The sequence below is a fragment of the Aythya ferina genome (genome assembly GCF_964211825.1).
Source record: "Aythya ferina genome assembly, chromosome: 8".
Lineage (NCBI taxonomy): Eukaryota > Metazoa > Chordata > Aves > Anseriformes > Anatidae > Aythya > Aythya ferina.
The window spans coordinates 10,142,816-10,162,040 of NC_140304.1; the positions used below are offsets into that span (position 1 = coordinate 10,142,816).

At 48.6% G+C, this 19,225-nt stretch overlaps 1 protein-coding gene across 2 annotated transcripts in view; it reads left to right on the top strand.

Annotated features, from left to right (window-relative positions):
• ATF6 (activating transcription factor 6) overlaps positions 1-18,350 on the top strand; it is a 72,796-nt gene extending 54,446 nt beyond the window's left edge. For both annotated transcript variants that reach the window (XM_084528184.1, XM_084528185.1), the window contains exons 15-16: positions 3,553-3,637; positions 17,484-18,350. In XM_084528184.1, the coding sequence (XP_084384310.1) occupies positions 3,553-3,637; positions 17,484-17,692 (294 nt within the window). In that variant the 3' untranslated portion in view covers positions 17,693-18,350. The remainder of the gene's footprint in view (positions 1-3,552; positions 3,638-17,483) is intronic.
• Positions 18,351-19,225: the final 875 nt, after the last annotated feature.

Consider the following 19,225-nt stretch of genomic DNA (forward strand, 5'->3'; position numbering starts at 1 on the left):
TCATGGGCCAGATGCTGACTTGTAGGATTTGCTTTTATTCATTTTCAGTTTTATGCCATGTGTTAATATCACAAACGGTGTTTTAATTTTAGATATTTTTGCCTAGTGTTTAAAATTAGGGATGAGTAATAGCGTCACATTCCCCTGAATGCACGTGGGATGGCACATGGGATGCGATTCATGTTACTTTGGAATAAGATAGGACAGGACCAAATGTTTTACATGTTAGAAATGCATTTGCACTATGTTTCTAAATGTCTCATTTCTTTCTAATCACTTTACACTCATTTATGTTGCATACAAATAATTAGGCATTATTTTCTGTAAAATTTGTGGACTATTTGAAGTCTTCTGGACTCAAGAAAATGTTGTGGGTAGCCAAACTGTAGGCAAAGTATTTATGATATTCTGCATCGTACCTTGCAAGTTAGGACCGGCTGTCAGAGGGACAGTCCTGCTTACTAAAGATAAAGGTGATAGGGAGCTGGATCAATTTTCTTAACTCCAGGTTAAAAAAGAACTAAAAACCTGTCCGGCTCTCTGTAGTAGAGAGGGGCTGTGTTCAACTTCCAGACGATCTGTGCATTTTGGACTTTAGCTCCTGGTAGTAGCTTCGACATAGCGCTGACTGGGTTTTTCTGCGTGTCTTCTCCAAAGTTGGTGTTGAAACCCCGAGTTGTGCAGCAACTCCAAGGCGTGTTTGGATACACAAATGTGAGTGGAAATGACTTCATTGTCTCACTGTGTGCTAGGGGAGCAGAAGTCCTTCCCACGCTGTTCAAACCGTACCAGTAAGCGTGGTGTAGCAGGTGAGTTGGTAATGCCCTGTGCTGCCTAATTCCAGGAGGCATTTCAGAACCTGGAAGCTAAGGGCAAATAGCTCAGGGGTGGGCCACTCAGCTGAGCCACCTGCACAACTCAGGGTACGAAATGGGGTGACCTTGTTCCCCCTGACTGCTGCCACAGAATCGCTCCAGCCCTGCAACCAGTTCAGTTGCCCGATCAGCAAAAACCAGCTCGATCATTTGGTCATCCTGTTTCACGAACTATGAGAAAGGAGAGCAGGTAGTGGTTATCTGCTGGGTTTCTTGGTTGTAGCTTTTGAAAAATAATTCACAGAAGTGTACAATTAGTTGAGATTAAATCTATTCCTGGTATTAAAAACATGGATTCTAGCTACGGCAGAACTAAGAAAGCTGAATTTTACACCTCATTTTCAGGGCAATGTTCTGAGTAAAGTATTGTTTTCTAGCGGATGTGACCGTCACGACTGGTAAATTGTTTGGCACCACACCAAAGGCTTTTTTCCATTAGATTTATAGCCACTCTTCTGGTGGTCATAGGCTTGTTAGGTTGTCCCTTCACCTTTTCAGTGGAAGAAGACAGAAGCCCAGTTCCCTCTGCCTCTCCATACAGGTATGTGGGCTCTGGACCTCTCACCAGCTGGGTAGCCTCAGTGGGATTATCAAAACTTTTCTACCTAGGCTTTCAAACTGCTGCTGTGCACTGGAAGATTGGTTTAAAAGGTCTGCCAAGAAGGTAATGATGTAGGAGGAAAATTAGGAATTCTCCTCAGTTTGTTGCTTTCTAGTCATTTGGTAACTTTGCCATGACATCGCTGTTTATTTCTGTAGAGTGGCTCTGATTGTAAAGCCTGTGTGTTGCTTCTTAATGGATTTTATACAGACAGTAAATGAAGGTGCCATTAGAAACAAAAGTAAACCGTGTCAATTAATTTACTGATTTTGAGATATGTTAGCAGAAAATAGTAGCAACTTCTAATAATTCCTCTGTACAGTTCTTGTTTTTTGCCAGGTAATAGTATTATGGACTCTCAGAAGCATTAAAAATAAAAAAGACAAGGACGACCATTTTTAATATAAAAATAAAAAATAGTCCTCAGATCATGACTTTGTCACAAACTGCACTTCTGACGGGCATCTGACCTTCAGGCTGTTCCCTTGAGATGTGGGCCTCATCGAATTTCAGAGCAGTTTTTCAGGGAAAAAACTTAAGTTCGTTGAAAAAAAGTTCGTTGTCTTACTGAATGTTGTCTTAATCTCAGTGGTTCAGGAATGAGATGGGAATTACACATGTAGCCTGAGAACTGTGCTGGAGTGGCTTTATAATTTTGGTACCAAGATGGTTTTAATTATATTCATTTATTGAAGTCGTTGGTTTTTTTTCTTGTCGTCAGTCTTTTTTTTTTTTTTGTGGGGAAAAGCAGTGATATTTCTGCAATATCTACAGAATATCTTGAGATATTTAACACCTAACTTTGTGTGTAACTCAGTACCCTGAATTTTAGACATAATAATTGAGCGATTTGATACTAAAATGGGAAAAATATTCTCCTGAAATTAAGGAATTAACAAGTGTGTCCTGAAGGAAGTATAATTCAGGCTACCAAAACCTTGTCCAGAAGCATAAGGCGTTTGTGTGCCTGCTCTTAGCCTTACCCAGGGAGCTGAAGAGCTGCTTGTAAGGTTTGTGAGTGCCGCTTTCCTAAAATACCTTGGGAGTTTTACAATTGGGAAAGCACGAAATAAGATCAAAGTTCCAAGCTTCCTTCTGCTTTTTACCTATGTGAGATAGATGCCTGGATCTTGAGGAGTGAAAGGCAGATGTTCCAGGTCTGTTTTTCTGGCAGTTGCAAAAATTTCTTAAGGAGTTTGTCTCCATGTGTTCGACGTGGTGGCACCTGCTGGTTTGGTTCTTCTCAGTGACACGGGGTGAATTCGGAGCTGTTGGGGCTGCGAGGGACAAACACGTGGGAAAATAAACCCTTGAATTCATTCTTTGGAGCCTGGGAAAGGCTCTCTTTTCCCAGATGACAGGCTGAGTGATACGAGCTCAGCAACAGCTAGCAAGAAAACTGAGGAAAGGTGGCATTTTTCCTGGCAGGTCAGGTCCACGTCCGGAGCTTCTCCTGCAGACACAGCTTCTGCTGCTGAGAACCCGGGATGGTTTGAACCCTCCTGTCCTACGGCAGCGCCTAGCCACCTCCCAGCTGAAATAAACTCCTAAGGCATAGCTCTGCCATCAGACAGCCTTGGTAGGTTTTGTCAGCAGAGCCCGTATTTCACAGCCCATCACAGCCCTAACTGATAGAGCCCTGCTGCAAGAGGCATGTGGCATGAGCTTGCCATAGATACAGCAAGACGATATTTATATAGAAAGCAGACAGCACTGCCAGTAAAGGCTCCAGTTCAGCAAAGCCCTTAACCACATGTTTAAATATCATTGAAGTCAAGTTCAATTACTTTAATCATATACATAAGTACGCTGTTGAACTAGGGCCTAATAGGAGTTTCCATCTCTCTCCACATGATCAAGGCCTTTTCATATTCTGCTGCATGCGATAGGGATTTCTCCTTGGTTGCACAGCGTGAGCAACTGCTGTGACTTTTGGAAGACTCTCTCAACAATTTGAAATTGCTAAGCTGTCATAAATACTTTTATGTGGAATGCCTGTAACACAGAATGGAAAGGAATTTTCCCAGCTCTGTGCTTCCAGGGTAGATTTAACACATCTTTTCCCCTGTTTTTCAGGACCACCTGTTATTGCCAGCCACCACACACAACAAGACCAGAAGACCAAAGATGTCTATAGTGTTGCCAGCTGTAAACATCAATGGTAAGTGCGAAACATGAAAGAGACTGATAGGAGAATAATTTCAAAGAGATGCCTGACTTGTGTATGGAAACCAAGCTTAGACTAAGCGGCCGCTGTTACAGCTTTGGAAAAGATGTCAAACTGGTAGTTGACAAAGTTCCTCCTGGAAAAGGGGTACTGGCACATCATCCATGCCTGGCATCCCTGTCACAAGAGGCCTCGTGCATAGAAAACAGAGAAAACAGCTTTGTACTAGAGGCACAGGCTTGTTAGTGAAAAGAAATGATCTTGGCCTCCATTTTAGTCCCACGTGAGAGATATGACTTGAACTGTACAAATATACCATTAATTCATGTGATGAGGAGCTGACAAGTTAAGACAGTGTCACTGTCACAGTCATCAAATGCAGCAGGAACCTTTTGACAGTACAAACTTTGCTTACTGAGTATCTATACACTGCAATGCCTTTGTAATACATGCTTTACAGTACAAGTGAATCATAAACCCAAATGTTTTTGTTAAATACAAGCGTGCCAAAAACATTGTCTGATGACATAAATTTCCATAAACAAACAAACACATCAGTTCGGGCTTGCAACATCTTAATAATTATGTTTTCCCATGCACTACAGTATGGTAAGTCTAGAGTGATAATATATAACCGGCTGTCTTAGGGAAATTTTTATTAGATGTATCAGAATTATTTTTGGCATTCCTCAGTCTGAAACTCCCTTTTCATGTCTGTTACAAAAATCCTTTTCTGGCTGAGCTGAATTATCACATGCAAATGTGAACTTTATCACTTGGAGAATAAACCCTATTTCTAATTTACAAAGTATTTATTCTTAAAATGTTATTGAGTCTGAAGTGGGATAGCTGTTCAATTATTGGAGTAAATATAATTTGGAAAATGCACATCAGAGTCCGGTGATAAATCGTACCCTTTATTAAGAATGAAACATTGTGAAATTACAGTTACTGGAGTTTTTTGGGATTTTTCTTCAGAACATCGGTATAATCCAGGAAATAAAAAATGTCCTGGGACTTGGTAGAGGTATTGAAATGGATCAGACACGAGGACAGCAATTACGTGAACAATGGCATCAAACACTGCTTCCTCTGTGACACTCAACCAGGTGTTAGGAAGAAAATTACAAGATACATAAGAGGCAGTGGGTACCTTGGCATAATGTTTAATGTGATAATTAGTAGATTGCTGTTAGGAGACTATTCCCTAAAAACTTCTGCCTGGAGACGAACCTGTTCCTCTCCTTTGAGAACATTGCTCCTCCACCCTGTCCTCCGCGGGGACTGAGTGTGTCCTGAAGAGGCATCTGGAAGTTTGCTGACAGCGAAGCTTTTCTCCAAGCTGTCTGCTCTGCTTTTAAGCCCACCTTAATTCTTTGTCCACCTGCAGAGAATTGGCTGCTGGAAAAGGCTGGGTCTCCCTGCGTGGAACTGTCAAAGCTTTGAGTGAAAGATCTCCTGCTTTTCCTCATGCCTCAGACAGGTCTTTGTGGAAGAAGGGAAACCCTTTTCACTGCCACTGGCAGAGGAGCTGAAGGGAGTACAAGTAGAATGGCCTTTGCTTTGAATCTTTTTCACAGCTACTTCACGTGATTTCTTCGACAGGATCTTAATTTTATCTGAGTACTAACATTTACCCCTGACACTTTACAAACATGAAACAGCTTTACAGTTCGTTAGAGGACGTTTTGAACAACTTGGACGGTCTTTTACCGGCAGGGCTGTCATCCTTTTCTGCTTGTGCTTTGATCTCTTGAGTGCCCTCTGAGCTCTGCTGGAGACTCTTGAGCTCACTGAGCAGTTCCCAGCAGCAGCAATGGGGAGAGAACAAGTGCAGGCAGAGACCGGGAAATGAAACGAGTTGTCACTCACTGTCTTGTGTGACTCGACGTGGAGGTTAGTGACATAGCTCTGCAAGGTTTGTTTGACTCTTTTTCACCCGTGTACAAAACAGAATTTGGTTTGTAGTTCGAAAAGTTTTTCATAATTCTTCTCGGGGGAAAACTTGATGTAAGTCCAGCAGCACTAGTGCTTTTCAGCTGATGGCAGATCTCGAAAGAAAACTTCCTAGTAGGCGTGTGTGTGTGCGTGTTCAGTACAATGGAAGTTGTAGCTGGAATATTTAAGAGAATATTGTACAAAGCAATAACAGTTATTTATTTTCAAGGCAAAAACTTGGTAAAAACGATTCAGAGTTTTATGTGGTTAAAGGTGGCCGTTGCCTTTTAAATACACCCTATGTGCTCCGTCTCTCGTTCAGCCTGAATTGCCCAATGCCTCTCTGCGAGCACCAGTAGCCAGCACAGCCTCCACTGAGGGCGTGTGTGCCGGTGCCTGAAAGTGTGTTAACTCTGAAATATATTTAAGTATTAAGGTGTTGCTTTTCTTTTTCTTTTTCTTTTTTTTTTTTTTTTTTTAGTAGACAACAACTGTGTTGGTGCATGTTAATCCCTCCTCTCTCACCGACTGGTTTCTCCCCACCCTGTTCCAGCCTCCCTTCCATGCTCACCAGGCCACTCCTGCAATTCACAGCCAGTGCTTGCTATCAGCTTCTGCGTTGCTGCCTCCCCAGCTGCTCTCATTGTGCTTTACCCTTGTCCCACTTCCCTGCTGGCTGCTGTCACTCAGCCCAACTCTCCCCTCGGTCCCTGCAGCCAGCTGAGCCCACGTCTTGACCTCCCTCTGCCCAACGACGAAGCCCCAGCATTTCTGGACACAAGTAGTAGTCAAAAACAATCTTTCTGATGGGACGTAAGTAACCCGGGCGTGATAAGCCTGGAGGGAAAAAAAGCAGAGTTGTGTAGCCCTAGTCCCACCGTGCGTGGTTCTGGGAGTACCACTGGTATGACTTTGCTGAGAAGTTATTCCAAGAAGAAATATCTGACAGTTTCTCATGGGAATGAAAGCCAACTGCAATTTACAGTTAAACTTCAGCTTTTGTTTTTGAGCAAGTCATGTTTGTTATGCTGGATTGCAGCTATTATTTTAGAAATCTAACTATGCACTTGAGACCAGTTAAGTCTCCAGTAGATTTCATTCCTAAATTTGCTTTTATTGTAATTCAGAGTCGTGTTGGCTCATTACACCAGTTCCAAATTGACATATAGGCGGTGCCTTGCTTGAAGTTTAACTGAAAACATTTGCCATTAGTCTTGTATTTATTTAACTGCTGTAAAAAATGCAGTGGGTTATAACATGGGTCTTTGGATCAAAATAACCTATAGAGAGCAGCACAGCTGAGCCACTCTTCCGACCCCAAGCATGGGCCTTTTGTCTCTGCAGGACGTCCGCAGCTCTGCAGCGCAGCGCACACTACCAGTAGTCCTCTCCATGCAGCGTGCAAAAGAGAGAACATCTGTACAGCCACTCCTTGTAGGAGACAGCAGTCAGAATTCAGCTGAAGAAGACACTTTGGTTAATGTATTTTTCCCCAGGCAAACGCTGGTGTTGCAGATGTTGGAAGAAGCAGAGCTAGTGCCTTGGACTTTCTGCTAGTTACAAACACAAGTGTTGTTAGTGCCAGCATCAGGCCATTTACCACGTGGAAACCAACCAGCTGAGTACTAAGCTGCAGATTTCCTGTTGATTTCACGTAAGGGCTAATGTACGGTCTTCACATCGTGCAGATTTGGGATCCTTCGTGGTCTGGAGGTGAAGGCTGCACATCCTCTTCCTAGAACCCCCTGGATATCCTGTACTATGTCAACGTGTCCTTTGGCATTAGTCTCTCCCCTTCCCCTTGCTCCCAATACATGAGTGTAGAAGTCAGGGCCAGCGGTTGTTTACATGGAGGCTGATTCATGGGGATCAGTTCAGCTGCTGGTACGTGGAATAAGTTACCAGAGTTGGTTACTGAGCCCTGAGTATCTGTCGATCCAAGAGAGAGCTGCTGCGAGGAGAGCATTAACAGCAAGGCTGTTGAAAGCAGGGGAGTTTATCAGTTGCCTAGCAATAAGCAAGTACATGTCCAGCCAGCAGACAAGTTCCTCACCTTATTTTCTGAGAACTGACAGCCATGAGCAGAGTTTTTTGAATTTTCTGCAGATATTCTGGATAGGTCCGAGGTCTGATGTCACACAATGGGACTTGTCTTCAGCCTGCCTTTGTTATACTTGTTTGTGTGCCTGATCTTCTGTAATGTGTGTGTTCCTGGATGGAGTTAGCCTAAGAGCTGCTTTTTGTGATGAAGCACAACAGCCAAAGAGGCTCTTAGAGGTAAAAATCTACCGAGCGGAATGGAGAGCTTTGCAAAGTCCATATGCTCGGTTGCGTTGGCCAGCTCCTGCTCGCAGCTATTTCCCTCGGCCTTCCTTTCCAGCAATTCTCACCCTACTGATGTAACAGACTTCAAAAGTGCTCTGAAATAATCCACGTTTCAATTAAAATGGCTAATAACAAATACAGTGGGAAGGCTTTTTGATCAAAACCAGAGGGTTTGCTGCCATCAAGTAGCACGGATATTTGCACGCAGCTACAAAGGACGCTCTTTCAACTGACAGCCACGTGCAACAGCCCCTTGCAGATGTCCAAGGCTGGTAGCAAACTCTGTGAAAAATCCATAAGGCAAACAGAACCCACACAGGCTGAGAAGGAAGATAAAAAACAAAATCGAGTTGGGAAATGGCAATGTTCTATAAGTTCTCATGTCTCGGAGTTAAAAAAAATAGTCTCCAACTTCCTCTGCCTTCAGGGTCAAGCAAACAAAAGATGTCATTTCCCTCTTGCAGGAGAAGGAGCAGAATTCCCAGTCACTGAGCGAGGAAGGTCTAAAACAATACATTTACGGGTGGCTGACTTTCCTTTGCTGCTTCACAGTTCAGGTAGCCTTCTGTCTCTAGGTGTTGTCAGTTCCTTCTTCGTGCTTAGCAGCCAGATGTTAATCCCTGTGGCTCCCTCTCATGGTTGCTGTGCTTGGCCCCAGACTGGGAAGCTCGTGCCAGGCTAGTAGGTACAGAGAGAGGGCTCACCTCTGGGCTGCACAAGCATGATCTGCAGAGAGCTTTCCCTTGCTGAATCTGCATTTATGGCTGGATTTAGCAGAAAGCACTGAGAAATCAGCATAGCCTTATAAGCTATAGTGTATGGGAAGAGGGTCTGGAAGTTGTGCAGGTAGGATTACAATCTATGAGACGAAGGTAGGGTGACTGCTAGCGTTTTTTTCAGAAGGTCACTGAGAATCCTATAAAGCAGCAAGGCTTCTCAGTCAGGATATAGAATAGTGTATCTGAACATGTCTCCATGCTGTAAGTCTACAGGCCATTTTCAAAATTTGTCCATTTGAGGAGCACAAGGAGTTTGGTGAAGCCAGACCAGGACAAACACAAGCCGAAGCTCGCTCTTGGCTAGGACTCTCTGCAGCAGCTGATTTTGGTGCCTGGACTGCGACGTGGAGAGTCTGCTGTGCTGGTGTGCAGTCAGGCAAGCAGCGTGTTGGGTTACCGTGGTCCTGCTGTAGTAGCGGCGGTTTGCTGGTGTCACAGATGTGCTTCACCCCTTGAGCTCATCTGAAATTCTGCTCCAGAGGTCAGGGCCGAAAGCTTGGCAGGACAGGCTTTGTCAAGGAACTCTAACCACAGCTTTTAGTCAGATTGTCAGATGTTGCTGTTCTCACTGCTTTTCTCTTTTCAAAGTGATGTGCAATTGCTGTTTGCCAGAGCAGAATAACCCCCCTCATCTTCCCTGTTTCCATGAACATAAAACTGATCACTGCCTAGATTCAGCTTGAAACACGAGTTTTTGCTAAGTTTTGTTCTTTGAGAGATTTTGCAGTCCCCACCACTTTTCTGCTAATGCGCGTTGTCCTTGACAGGAAGGAGAAGATTAAATTAGTCAAAGAAGTATGACAGAAATCATTCAAATATTCTGCATGCAGAAGAAAAGGAATCCGTGTCATTTGAGTTCATGTTTAGTTAGTTAGACAGGAAACGATCAAGAAATGAAATCATAAAGGCTTATTCCCCTGTGACTTTTCATAATGGTCTGTTTACCTAAACTGCTAAATAAGTAACCTATTTTTAAGTATTCAAAAGAACAGGAAGATGAGTTCAGAGGATCTTCTGTGTCTTTTTGCCCCTTCGTTAACGGGAAAATCTCTTGAGTTTTGTGTGATATAGCTGGCTAAAGCCCCAGTGTGACTGGTCTTCCCTGCACAGACAGGATAAATGCTACAGATGGCATTTTCTTGGGAACATGTTGTCCAAGAAGTGGTAAAGAATGAGTCACAAATTAATTGGACTTCAGATTTACTATTTCAAGTGCCAGCGTAGAGTTCCTACACCAGATTGTTTTTCCATATAAAAGCCATGCTATATAAAATTCACAGCGTGGAAGAAAAAAGGAACCCATGCCATGAGCTGCCGGTACGGAGCCGCAGGAGCCAGGTTGAGTTTGGAGCTGAGCTGCAGAGAGCCTATCTCCTAGATACCCGTTAAAGCTGGATGCTGATTCTGCCGTGTAGGTAACGCTCACCCACCAAGCTTCACAGTCAGCGCCGTGCCGAGAGCTGTGCTGCAAAGCAAAAAAGGAAATTTCAATCCTGATCAGTGAGATTGCACTCTCCGTCTCAGCTGGTTTGAGCTGTGTTTGTGCGGCACGTCGTAACTCTAGCCCTGAGTCCAGCTGATCTGCCCTAATACATTTTCAAGTGTTGTAAATTGAAGATTACATAATTCCTCGTCGTGTTAATTTAGAGGTGGCAAATACAGTTTTATGTTTGTGATGCATAGGCCGGCCCTGGTTACTGGTAGCTCTTTATTTCTGCCATGATCTGAAACATAATTATACGTAATGAGCTCACCCTGTAAAAACATAAAGAGCTGAAACGGGGCTGGTAGATGAGGTCCACATTTATGAGTTCTGTCTTGAGAACATCACTGGGGTAAACCTAGAGATCAGTGAAAACACAGCAGTCCAAGACAGTCTTTTTCTGTGTTTTGATTGCAGTCTCTTAGGAGACTGCAGCCAGCTGGGCCAGCAGGACTCTGCCTTGTTCTCTTACCCCAGTCCCAGTCTTCCACACTGCAGCTTTCCTAGCCCACTTTGTCCAGTCACTGTACCTCTAGCACTTGGTGCTGGCCTCCTGGTGTGAGCCAACGTCAGCGTTGCTGCAGGAAAGCGTTTGAAAAATACATCCTGAGCACCTGAAGGAGATTTGCAATTTCAGTCATGTTTTAGCGCTTGTGTCTTAAAGCTGGACATCTCCTGCTGATGTAGCTGCAAGGCAGAAGTCTTTGAAGCGGACTTAGCATTTTTATTAGTGTGCATTGTTCAGGGAGGCACTCTGCAGCACGTGTGCAATTCGTATTTATTTTTAATTAACTGGCAAATCTATTGTAGCAGAGAAGTTCCCATGGAGGAAAGTGCTTGCCCCATGCAGACAGAAGCTTCGAGGAGGTGGTATTAAAAACACGCTTCTACAAGCAAGGGCTGATCACAGTATCTAAATAAATGAGGTAATTTTATGTATCCAAGTGAGACAGGTGGAAAATTCAGCTCATTATCTGGATAACATCCAACCTGTAAAGACATTTGAACTGGGAGTGCGTACAGGCTCTCGCCAGCCTTCACTCTTAAATCAGGGAGACACTTTAACACCAGGGTACAGATGACACTGGGTGACAGAAAAGGTCCGTGTCAGTGAACAAGTGATGGCTGCCTCCTGGAAAAGCAAATGAAGTCGACTAATTAAGTTAATTTTATCAGTAAGTGCCTGCAAATTGAAATGGTGAAGTAGATACTACAGTACGACTTCAGAGGTTAAGGGCTACGTAAGAATGGGAAAATATTAAAAGGAAAACAATAGGGTAAAATGCTGGCGAGTGGTCTGGAGAATGATTAAAGACAGTGCAAAAGGACCTTTAAAAGGACCCTAGAAAATCCAGCAGGCTTAAATAATACATTAAAGTAGATTCTTAGAAGTAAGAAGAGCTCTCTTGAACAATAGACACTGCGACCAAATGAGGGAATTAGGAAAAGCACACGATTTCTGGCAGACTTAGCATCAAGCCGTAAGAAGCCCAGCCAAAAATGATACTGAGGAACAACTCGCTTAAGGCATAAAAAAAGAACAAAAACAACTTTTCAGAGGAAGCCTGCCAGGGAATCTGTAGTGCCTGCAGAGGACCAAGGTGTAAAAGAGCACTTGAAGCATTCTTGTGTCTGAGGATATACAAACATGGGGATGGCAAGTGACAAGTGGCATCAGGAACTGTTAACAATCAGGTCTCGCATTAGCACGGGTTGGCTGAACCTGTTGGAGCTGAGCACGCGTGGGTACCTTGGAGAGGCTGGGAAGGGAGAGCAGAGCTCCTGCAGAGCCAAGGGTGCTCTGCTGGGGGCCTCAACGGCAGCGATTTCGAGGATAAGGCAGCCTCCTCGGTGCAATAACAGGTTTGGCTTTTGAGAAAACTTGTGAAATGGTAGCTCTGCAGACACTCTGCAAAGAAAGTGAGGTTTTGTGAGGGAAGGGGAAGGCTGGCGTGTAGGTTAGTGTCTCCCTAAGAGCTGTAAGTGAAAGGTGGAAGCAGCTGGCCTGGCTTCGTGTGCTGGGGGTGCCTCACTGCAGCGCGGCTCCTCAGAGGGTGGAAGGTCTCAGAAGAGAGTGGGACTCGTTTCAGCAGGTGTGAAAAAAATGAAAAAAAAAAAACAACAAAACAACACAAAAACATGGAAAGAGTGTTCCTGCCCAAACCTACAGTGCTGGGTTCTGCCCGAGCTGTTCCTGCTCACTGGGGACCATTCCCTGAAGCTCCAGCTTAGCCAAGGAAGAAGAGCAGTGTAACTTATCACTGCTGAATCGGCAAGAGATGGCTGAGAGAAGAGCCAGAACAGAACCTAAAGAACCATGAACGCCGTGGGTCAGGTGGCGAGGAAGCTGCAATTTGCTCTTTATTTTACCCCAAAATCAGGTACTTGCCCTGACTTGGTGCCCATGCCTCTTGGTCCCATCCTGCTGTGCTCGGAGCAGCCCCCTGCTTGCTGCCCCCAACAAGCTCCCAGCCCTTGTTTGTGAACAAAGCCTGCAGAGGAATTCCTTTTTAGGCTACTCTGCTGTGTACAGCTATTTGTCTTGTGCGTGGGTCTGTCTGGTTTTGCAGACTCTGCAGATTTGTTTACACGTGGTGCCTCCCGAGCAGCCATGGGATGGTTCTGCCGAGCAGAGTTGCTCTCCCCAGCCTCTTTCCTTTCTTGTGCTCCCAAGAGAGCTTTCTGTGAAGGAAAACTCCTCTGTGCCTTGCCTTTGTTTTCTTCTGTCTTTTTTTTTTTTCCCTTTTCCCTCCTTCTTTGCAGTTAGCATTGCCTAAGCGGGCTGGGTTTCAGATCTGGCCATCCTGCCAGCAAGAAGCATGCCCACAGCCAGTGCTGTCACCAGTGTCTCTGTATTGCCAAGAAATGCTCTACCTGAGGGAGCTTTAAATGCTGTGCCTGCGAGGATCAGCACCACTGATTCTCATCTCTTCTTGAGAGGCCCTCGGCTCCCTGCCAAACCAACGGCAAGCCCAGTTTACCCAAACTGGGCCCTCTCTGGCCATGCCCAGCATCCTCTTGCAGAGGTGGCAGTGATGCTGCAGCATGAAAGGTGTGAAGGGGAGGTAGGAGACCAGCTGGGAGGGGTTTCCGTGGGAAGACCTGCAGAGCAGAAACACCCAGGATCTCATCTAACCCACCCCAGGGTCTGGGGGCAGCTGGGTCCACAGAGACAAAGCTATTGCGACTGGTTTGCTTGGAAATAGTTGGAGGCAGAAAGTTGATTTAAGAAAAAAAAAAAAAATGACTTGGGTCACAATCTAACTTTCTCCCTTGCCTCAAGTAATCCCGTGTAACAAGCAAATCTGTAAATATTTTAGAAACCCTGCTGCGTTGTTGCAATGAGTGTATTTTTAGTCCTGGTAGCTTTTACAGCAACGCTGCTGCATTTCGATACTTATTTGGTAGTGCACACCAAGCCTTCAGACGGAAACGTTGTCCAGATGTGGCGGACAGTCGGCACCGCTCCATGGAGGGGATGGAAGGTCGCAGCAGTGACAGGGCGGAGAAAGCCCCCTGAAGATTGTTTGGGGACAGCTGAAGCGCTTCAGCAGCCCAGCCCCGGAGCTGCACGCAGCTGGTGCCCTTCTCTTCTGCTTTCTCAGCTCTGCGCTGCCCTAAAATAATCTCTGTGTCGGGCCGGGACAGGTTGCAGTGTGAATTGTTTTGGTGGTTTGGTGCTAAATCATTCTTCAAGCCAAACTTCATCGTTGTCAGCGTCGCACAGCTAGCGCAAAGCAACCACCAACACCTCTGATGGCTGTGTGAAGGCTGGCTGGGTTCCTGCTGGTGTGATAGATGGGACCGCTGAAGGGGCTGGAGGCGCAAATTAACACCGACACGGACCCTGTGGGGAATCTGATGTGGCAAAGCGAGCCCTCTTGTTAGAAGGAAACGTGGAAAACACAAAGGGTGGGAGCGTGTGTGCAGCAAAGGTGCCTTTAAAAGAGTTGGTGGTTGTGTGATACCTTATGGAGAGAGGCTTCCATGGCATTTGGCATCAAATAAAGGAGTTGTGTGGGTCCTGGGGCTGACTGAAAAGCTCCCCTCAGGGAGAAGGAGGACTCTGTCCTCTTGCCCTTTCTCACACGCCTTTTGAAAATCCGGTGCTCCAAAGGTTAAGACAAACTTCCACCTTCTCCAGTAATTGGTAGCAGTAGCTATAACCCTCGGCTTTGTTTGCTGGACATTTTTACTTTGGGCTGCTGACTTCGTCTTTCATCAGCTGGCACTCGCAGCCTGTTTGCTTGTCGGAGGAGCCGCGGCGAGCCCTGGAGAGCAGCGCTGGGGGCTTGGCGCTGTGCTGCCCGGCCCCGGCTCAGCGCTGGGGGCTGGGTCCAGCCCAGGCCAGCACGCCTCTCCGGGAAGGTGCAGGCAGGGAACTGCAGTGCTTGGCACAGCTACCTTGCTCGTATTTTGAAACAGCCTCCACGAAGCACGGCCTGAGAGCTGTTCGCAATTAATAACCGGCACTCTTGGCCTGCAAAGGGGAGCGTCTGAAGCCCAACTGGGAGCTTTGTTCTGACGCCGCGCAGTGCGAAAGGCTGTACGTCCTGGGCTTCACGGAGGAGCAATAAACCTATTTATAAACCCCGACACCTCTCCGGGACAGCCGTTCCCTTTTCACTTGTGTAATCCCACAGAACACCACTCGTAGGTAACGCGAGAGCCGTCAGAAGTGGCTCCGTGCGAGCAGCCCCGCGGGGCACACAGGGGCAGTGCTGGCCTGCAGCCGGGTCAGTCCTCCCAGCACCGACCCCAGCTCCCCGCAGGAGGTTCGATGGGTGCCACGTTAGAAACCTGGGCAAGGGTAAGGCTGTTTTTCTCGCACTGGAGCTGATGATTTCGAGGCCTGTTGTGCTGCTGGCCTGCACCCAGCGAGCCTCTGCGGCCCTCCAACTTCTTCTGCAGTGCTCCTGCCCGGCCCCCTTCGTACTCATGTTCTGAGTCCTCCCGAGCGTTGTGCTTCGCTCTCGCCTTTGCTGAAACGCATCCTGAGGATTTTGGACGGCCCCTCTCTTTTAGTGAAGCTGTAGCCTAATCCAGTCCTCCAAGGTGCTTGAAAGCTCTCCAGCGTAGCATCTTCCAGAAACCCTGTAAGTACGCTCTCCAGTCCTCATCCAGACCATGAAACAATGCCGTGGGCTCGAGCTCAGGCCAGAGCCATGAGGAATTGTTTCTGAGCTGCCTGCCCTCTGCTCAGCGAGTATCGGAGCAGTGCCAGCCTTCAGCACCCAGATGTGGAGGAGCTCTGCCCTTCCCGTGCCCATTCACACACATTTTGGGGCTGGATTTTGTCACAGGGGGAGCTTTTGTCAAAGCCAGGGCAGCGGGAGGCTGGAGGAGCCCGTTCCCATGCTCTCGGCTGCCACCCACACAGAGCACGGCTCCCTCGCTCACGTCGCTGCTCTCTGGGGTGTTATTATTCCGGCTTGTGCAGTGCCAGGGAGCCTGGTGGTAACCCACGGGGCTGGCCGCTGCAGGCGAATGCAGGGTCCCCTTACTGCCTCGGGGAGCTTCCCGAGGGGTTTTCCTCACCCTGGCTGCCCGCCCAGCCCACCTCACCCACTTGTGGCTTTGGAGCAAATTTTCTCTCAGGGCCGGGCTCCTTTTCAGCCATCGCCTCCACAGCAGGAGAGCTGAGGAGCTGTGTTTTCAGGGAGCGGATCTGTTCCTGCTAGCTGTCCCCAGCCCAAAGGCCGGGCTCTCCGGCTCCCTCAGCCTTTCCTCCTGCTCCCCACTGCGCAGCACCATCCCAGCCCCTCTGCATCCCCCGAGCTGTCTGCTGGCAACCAAAGGGCAAGAGACAGGGTGACACAGAGGGACTGGCCTCAGACAGAGCCCCACACAGGGCTCCGAACGCTGTGGACAAGCTTCCACAGCACAGCCACGGCCGTCGGTGCCCAGCACGGCTGCTCCTGGCCCCAGTGGCTCGGTGGCACGTCGAGCTGTCTGCGGTGCATTCCTGCAGGTGGGAGCTTTGATTTCCCAGCCCCCTTCGCAAGGGTCTGCTCCTGCTTTTCATTACTGCACCAGACATATTCCATCTAATGGCTTCTGCAGGTGGCGCAGGGTGCAAGAGGGTCCGGCCGCGGTTGTCAGCTGTCATCCAGAATCAGAGCTAATCCAGGAAAACAGTAAAAATTAGCAATGTATATTGCATTCCTGCAGTCCATACGCTTTCCATTAGGTGATCCTCCATCCTCCTCAGCACAGAAAGAAAACCCTGCCGATGGCAGTCAGCAGTTCTCACTCGGGAAAGCGAGGATTGGTCGTGCCTGGAAACCTGATCTCGGCTCTCGCATTCCTGGGCTCGCTGTCTGTGCAAGGATCGTCTCCCACCTTCCCGGCCGGGCAGCAGATGCTGGCCATGTGCACTGCTGGGCCTCCGCCTGCAAGCCCAGCAGCTTCTGCAGCAGCAGACGTGCCCAGCCTGAGGCCATGCACAAACCTCTGCAAGCCGAGCTCCCTTCCCCTCCTGGAAACATCTCTGGGCTTCTCCCAGGGAGACGGGCTCCTGGGCAGCCTCGGCTCCTCGCTGCCATCGCCCTGCCACATTCATTGAGTGCTTGCAGCTTGTGGCTTCTGTGTCTTGCCACCAGCTGAGCTCTCAGGGCAGAGGAAACCATCACTGTCTCCTTCTCAGCTCTTTCTCTCAAACATTTTTCCCAAAGGCACGTCTCCATGGTTGTGCCCATCGTGGGCTGCTTGGTCATGGCTTCCCGGTCAGCAGCACCGCGGTGTCATGCGAGCACAGCAGCCAGCTCAGCCCGTTAATGAGGCACAGTTAATTCTTTTGAGAGTTCACGTTTTTCACTTCTAAAAATAATAAATTCCTCTAGATCCTCAGTATCAGGAGGGTTACAGGATTCTTAAGCCAGTAAAAGAAAGTGAAAACACTCAGCTTTCTGAGCTCTGCCCTGTCTTTAACCAGCTGTGTGCTTTAGTAGCTCAAGAACAACTCTGCAGGAATAAATGTTAGACACTGCAAATGCCATTCGTGATTAAGTGCAGATGAAGAAGTGGAAAAGAAAAGATGTAACATTATTTTCTACACGTGAGTGCAGATGCTAAGCGTGGGCTGGGCCTTTGGAGTGTCAGCAGCAGGCCGGGGCTGTGCTGTGCACAGTAGATCTCCACGTGTGACCCTACAAAAGGGTTCCCATCCCCCCCGCCTTGCTCCAGCTCTGCCTCTGCCTCCAGCCGAAGCCAGTCCAACCCAGAAAAGTGTCCGGAAAGCTCTGCTTTGTGATGCCCTTGTGTCACGAGGTTGCACGGCTGACTCTGACTTCTCCTTTTTTTTTTTTTTTTGCAGAGAACGTGATCAACGGGCAGGACTACGAAGTGATGATGCAGATCGACTGCGAGGTGATGGACACCAGGATCCTCCACATCAAAAGCTCGTCCGTCCCTCCCTACCTCCGCGAGCAGCGCAGGAATCACACCAACACCTTCTACAGCTCGTCCCCCTCCGTCTCAGAGACGCCCCACGCCCTCAGGGCAATCGTCAAGTCCCTGCAGTAGCCCCTGCACGGCCCCTACACCCTGCCTGACGACGCCGGCAGGTCCCTGGGGCTCCGGGCACAGCGAGGGCAGCTGAGAGCCCATTCCTGTGCCTCACCCTGCCACGCGGCCGCGTCCTGTCCTAACCCAGGGACTGCAGAGCTCTGCCAGCTGGGGACAGGCCTGGGGGACCCACACAAGTGATGCCCCGTGCCCGAGGCGTGGGTGATAGGTTGCCACAGTCCTGGTGTCCGGCATCAGCAGCTGGAGCCCCGCACTGGCAAAGGGGGCACTGGCCGTCCTTGCTGCTTATGCACTGCCCAAAATTGGTGGTTTTTTTTTTGGTTTCATCACCTGCCCCAAACCCTTCCCCACGCAGCCTCCCTCACCGGGGAAACAGGGGGCTGCTGCCTGGGGCAGCCAAGGCACTACAAGCAGAACGAGCTGCACGGCCACCAGGCGTGCCCCGAGGGCTCCGTGCAGCCCAGCCACCCGTGGAGCTGCTCAAACAGCGTCCTGCTGCCGGGGTCACCCCGCAGTGGGTTTGTGCCCACCGAGCGGGGTGCCCGGGTGCGCAGCCTCACCTGCGTGCACCCTGCGGGGTGGCAAAAAGCTGGGGCTTGGCCTGAAGGTGGTGGATTAGTGCAGCGTAACCATCACTAAAGATTGTATTTCTTTACCTCCCTGTGCTTATTTTTTTTAAATTTTGGGTGATATTTAATGTTTCTCACTGCTACCAGCCCGCTGAGTGGCTCTGCCTGTGTTCGCAGGCAGCATCACCCCCACAGCGCCAGCCCAGCTGGGGTAGGGGGGGCACGCTGAGTGTGTTGGGACGCAGCCACAGCTCCTTCCTCCCGAAACATGCACACAGACACACACAGGAGCACCGTCTGCCCACAACACACCCCCTGAGTGCCACCGCAGAAGCCCTCTGCCCTTTTTGGCCAGCCGTGGCAGGGCCGAGGGGCTGCGGCGCGGTGCTCAGCTGGGGTCGGGCGCCAGCAGCGCATCGGCCGTGCGTAATGACTTCAGCATGTTGTTACTTCTTTTTTTTCCCCCCTTGCAGTTAGCACAGAAGATGATCGGCTTCGGTTTGCCAGCCCATTGGCTTTCCCTCCTTGTCTGAACCACTTACCGATGTGTTTTTTTTTAATTATTATTATTATTATTATTATTCTTTGTGTGTGTGCGTGTGTGTGTCTGTGTGTGGGGCTGTTAGGAAATAAAGGTTGATCCCGCAGCAAGACAAACAGCTCGGAGGAGGCGAGGAGGAGGGCGAGCAGCAATACACCCCTGTGAAATATGTGCCTTGCAACACTGTGGAAAAGCTTTGCCCTTTGCCACGTAGTCAGCGCCGCGCGGCCCCCGTCCCCTCGGCGCTGGAGCTGCTGGGAAGCAGCCGGGCTCGGCGAGGGGCTTGGCTGCGCTCCTTGCACCAGTTCTGTTTTCCTGGCCCGGGCCCCACCTGACTGCGGGCCAGCTCGCGCAGTCATCGAGCAGAAACTCCCCGGCTGTGCCCCAGCCAGAGGCACGCGGCCCCGCGGTGCTCCGGGG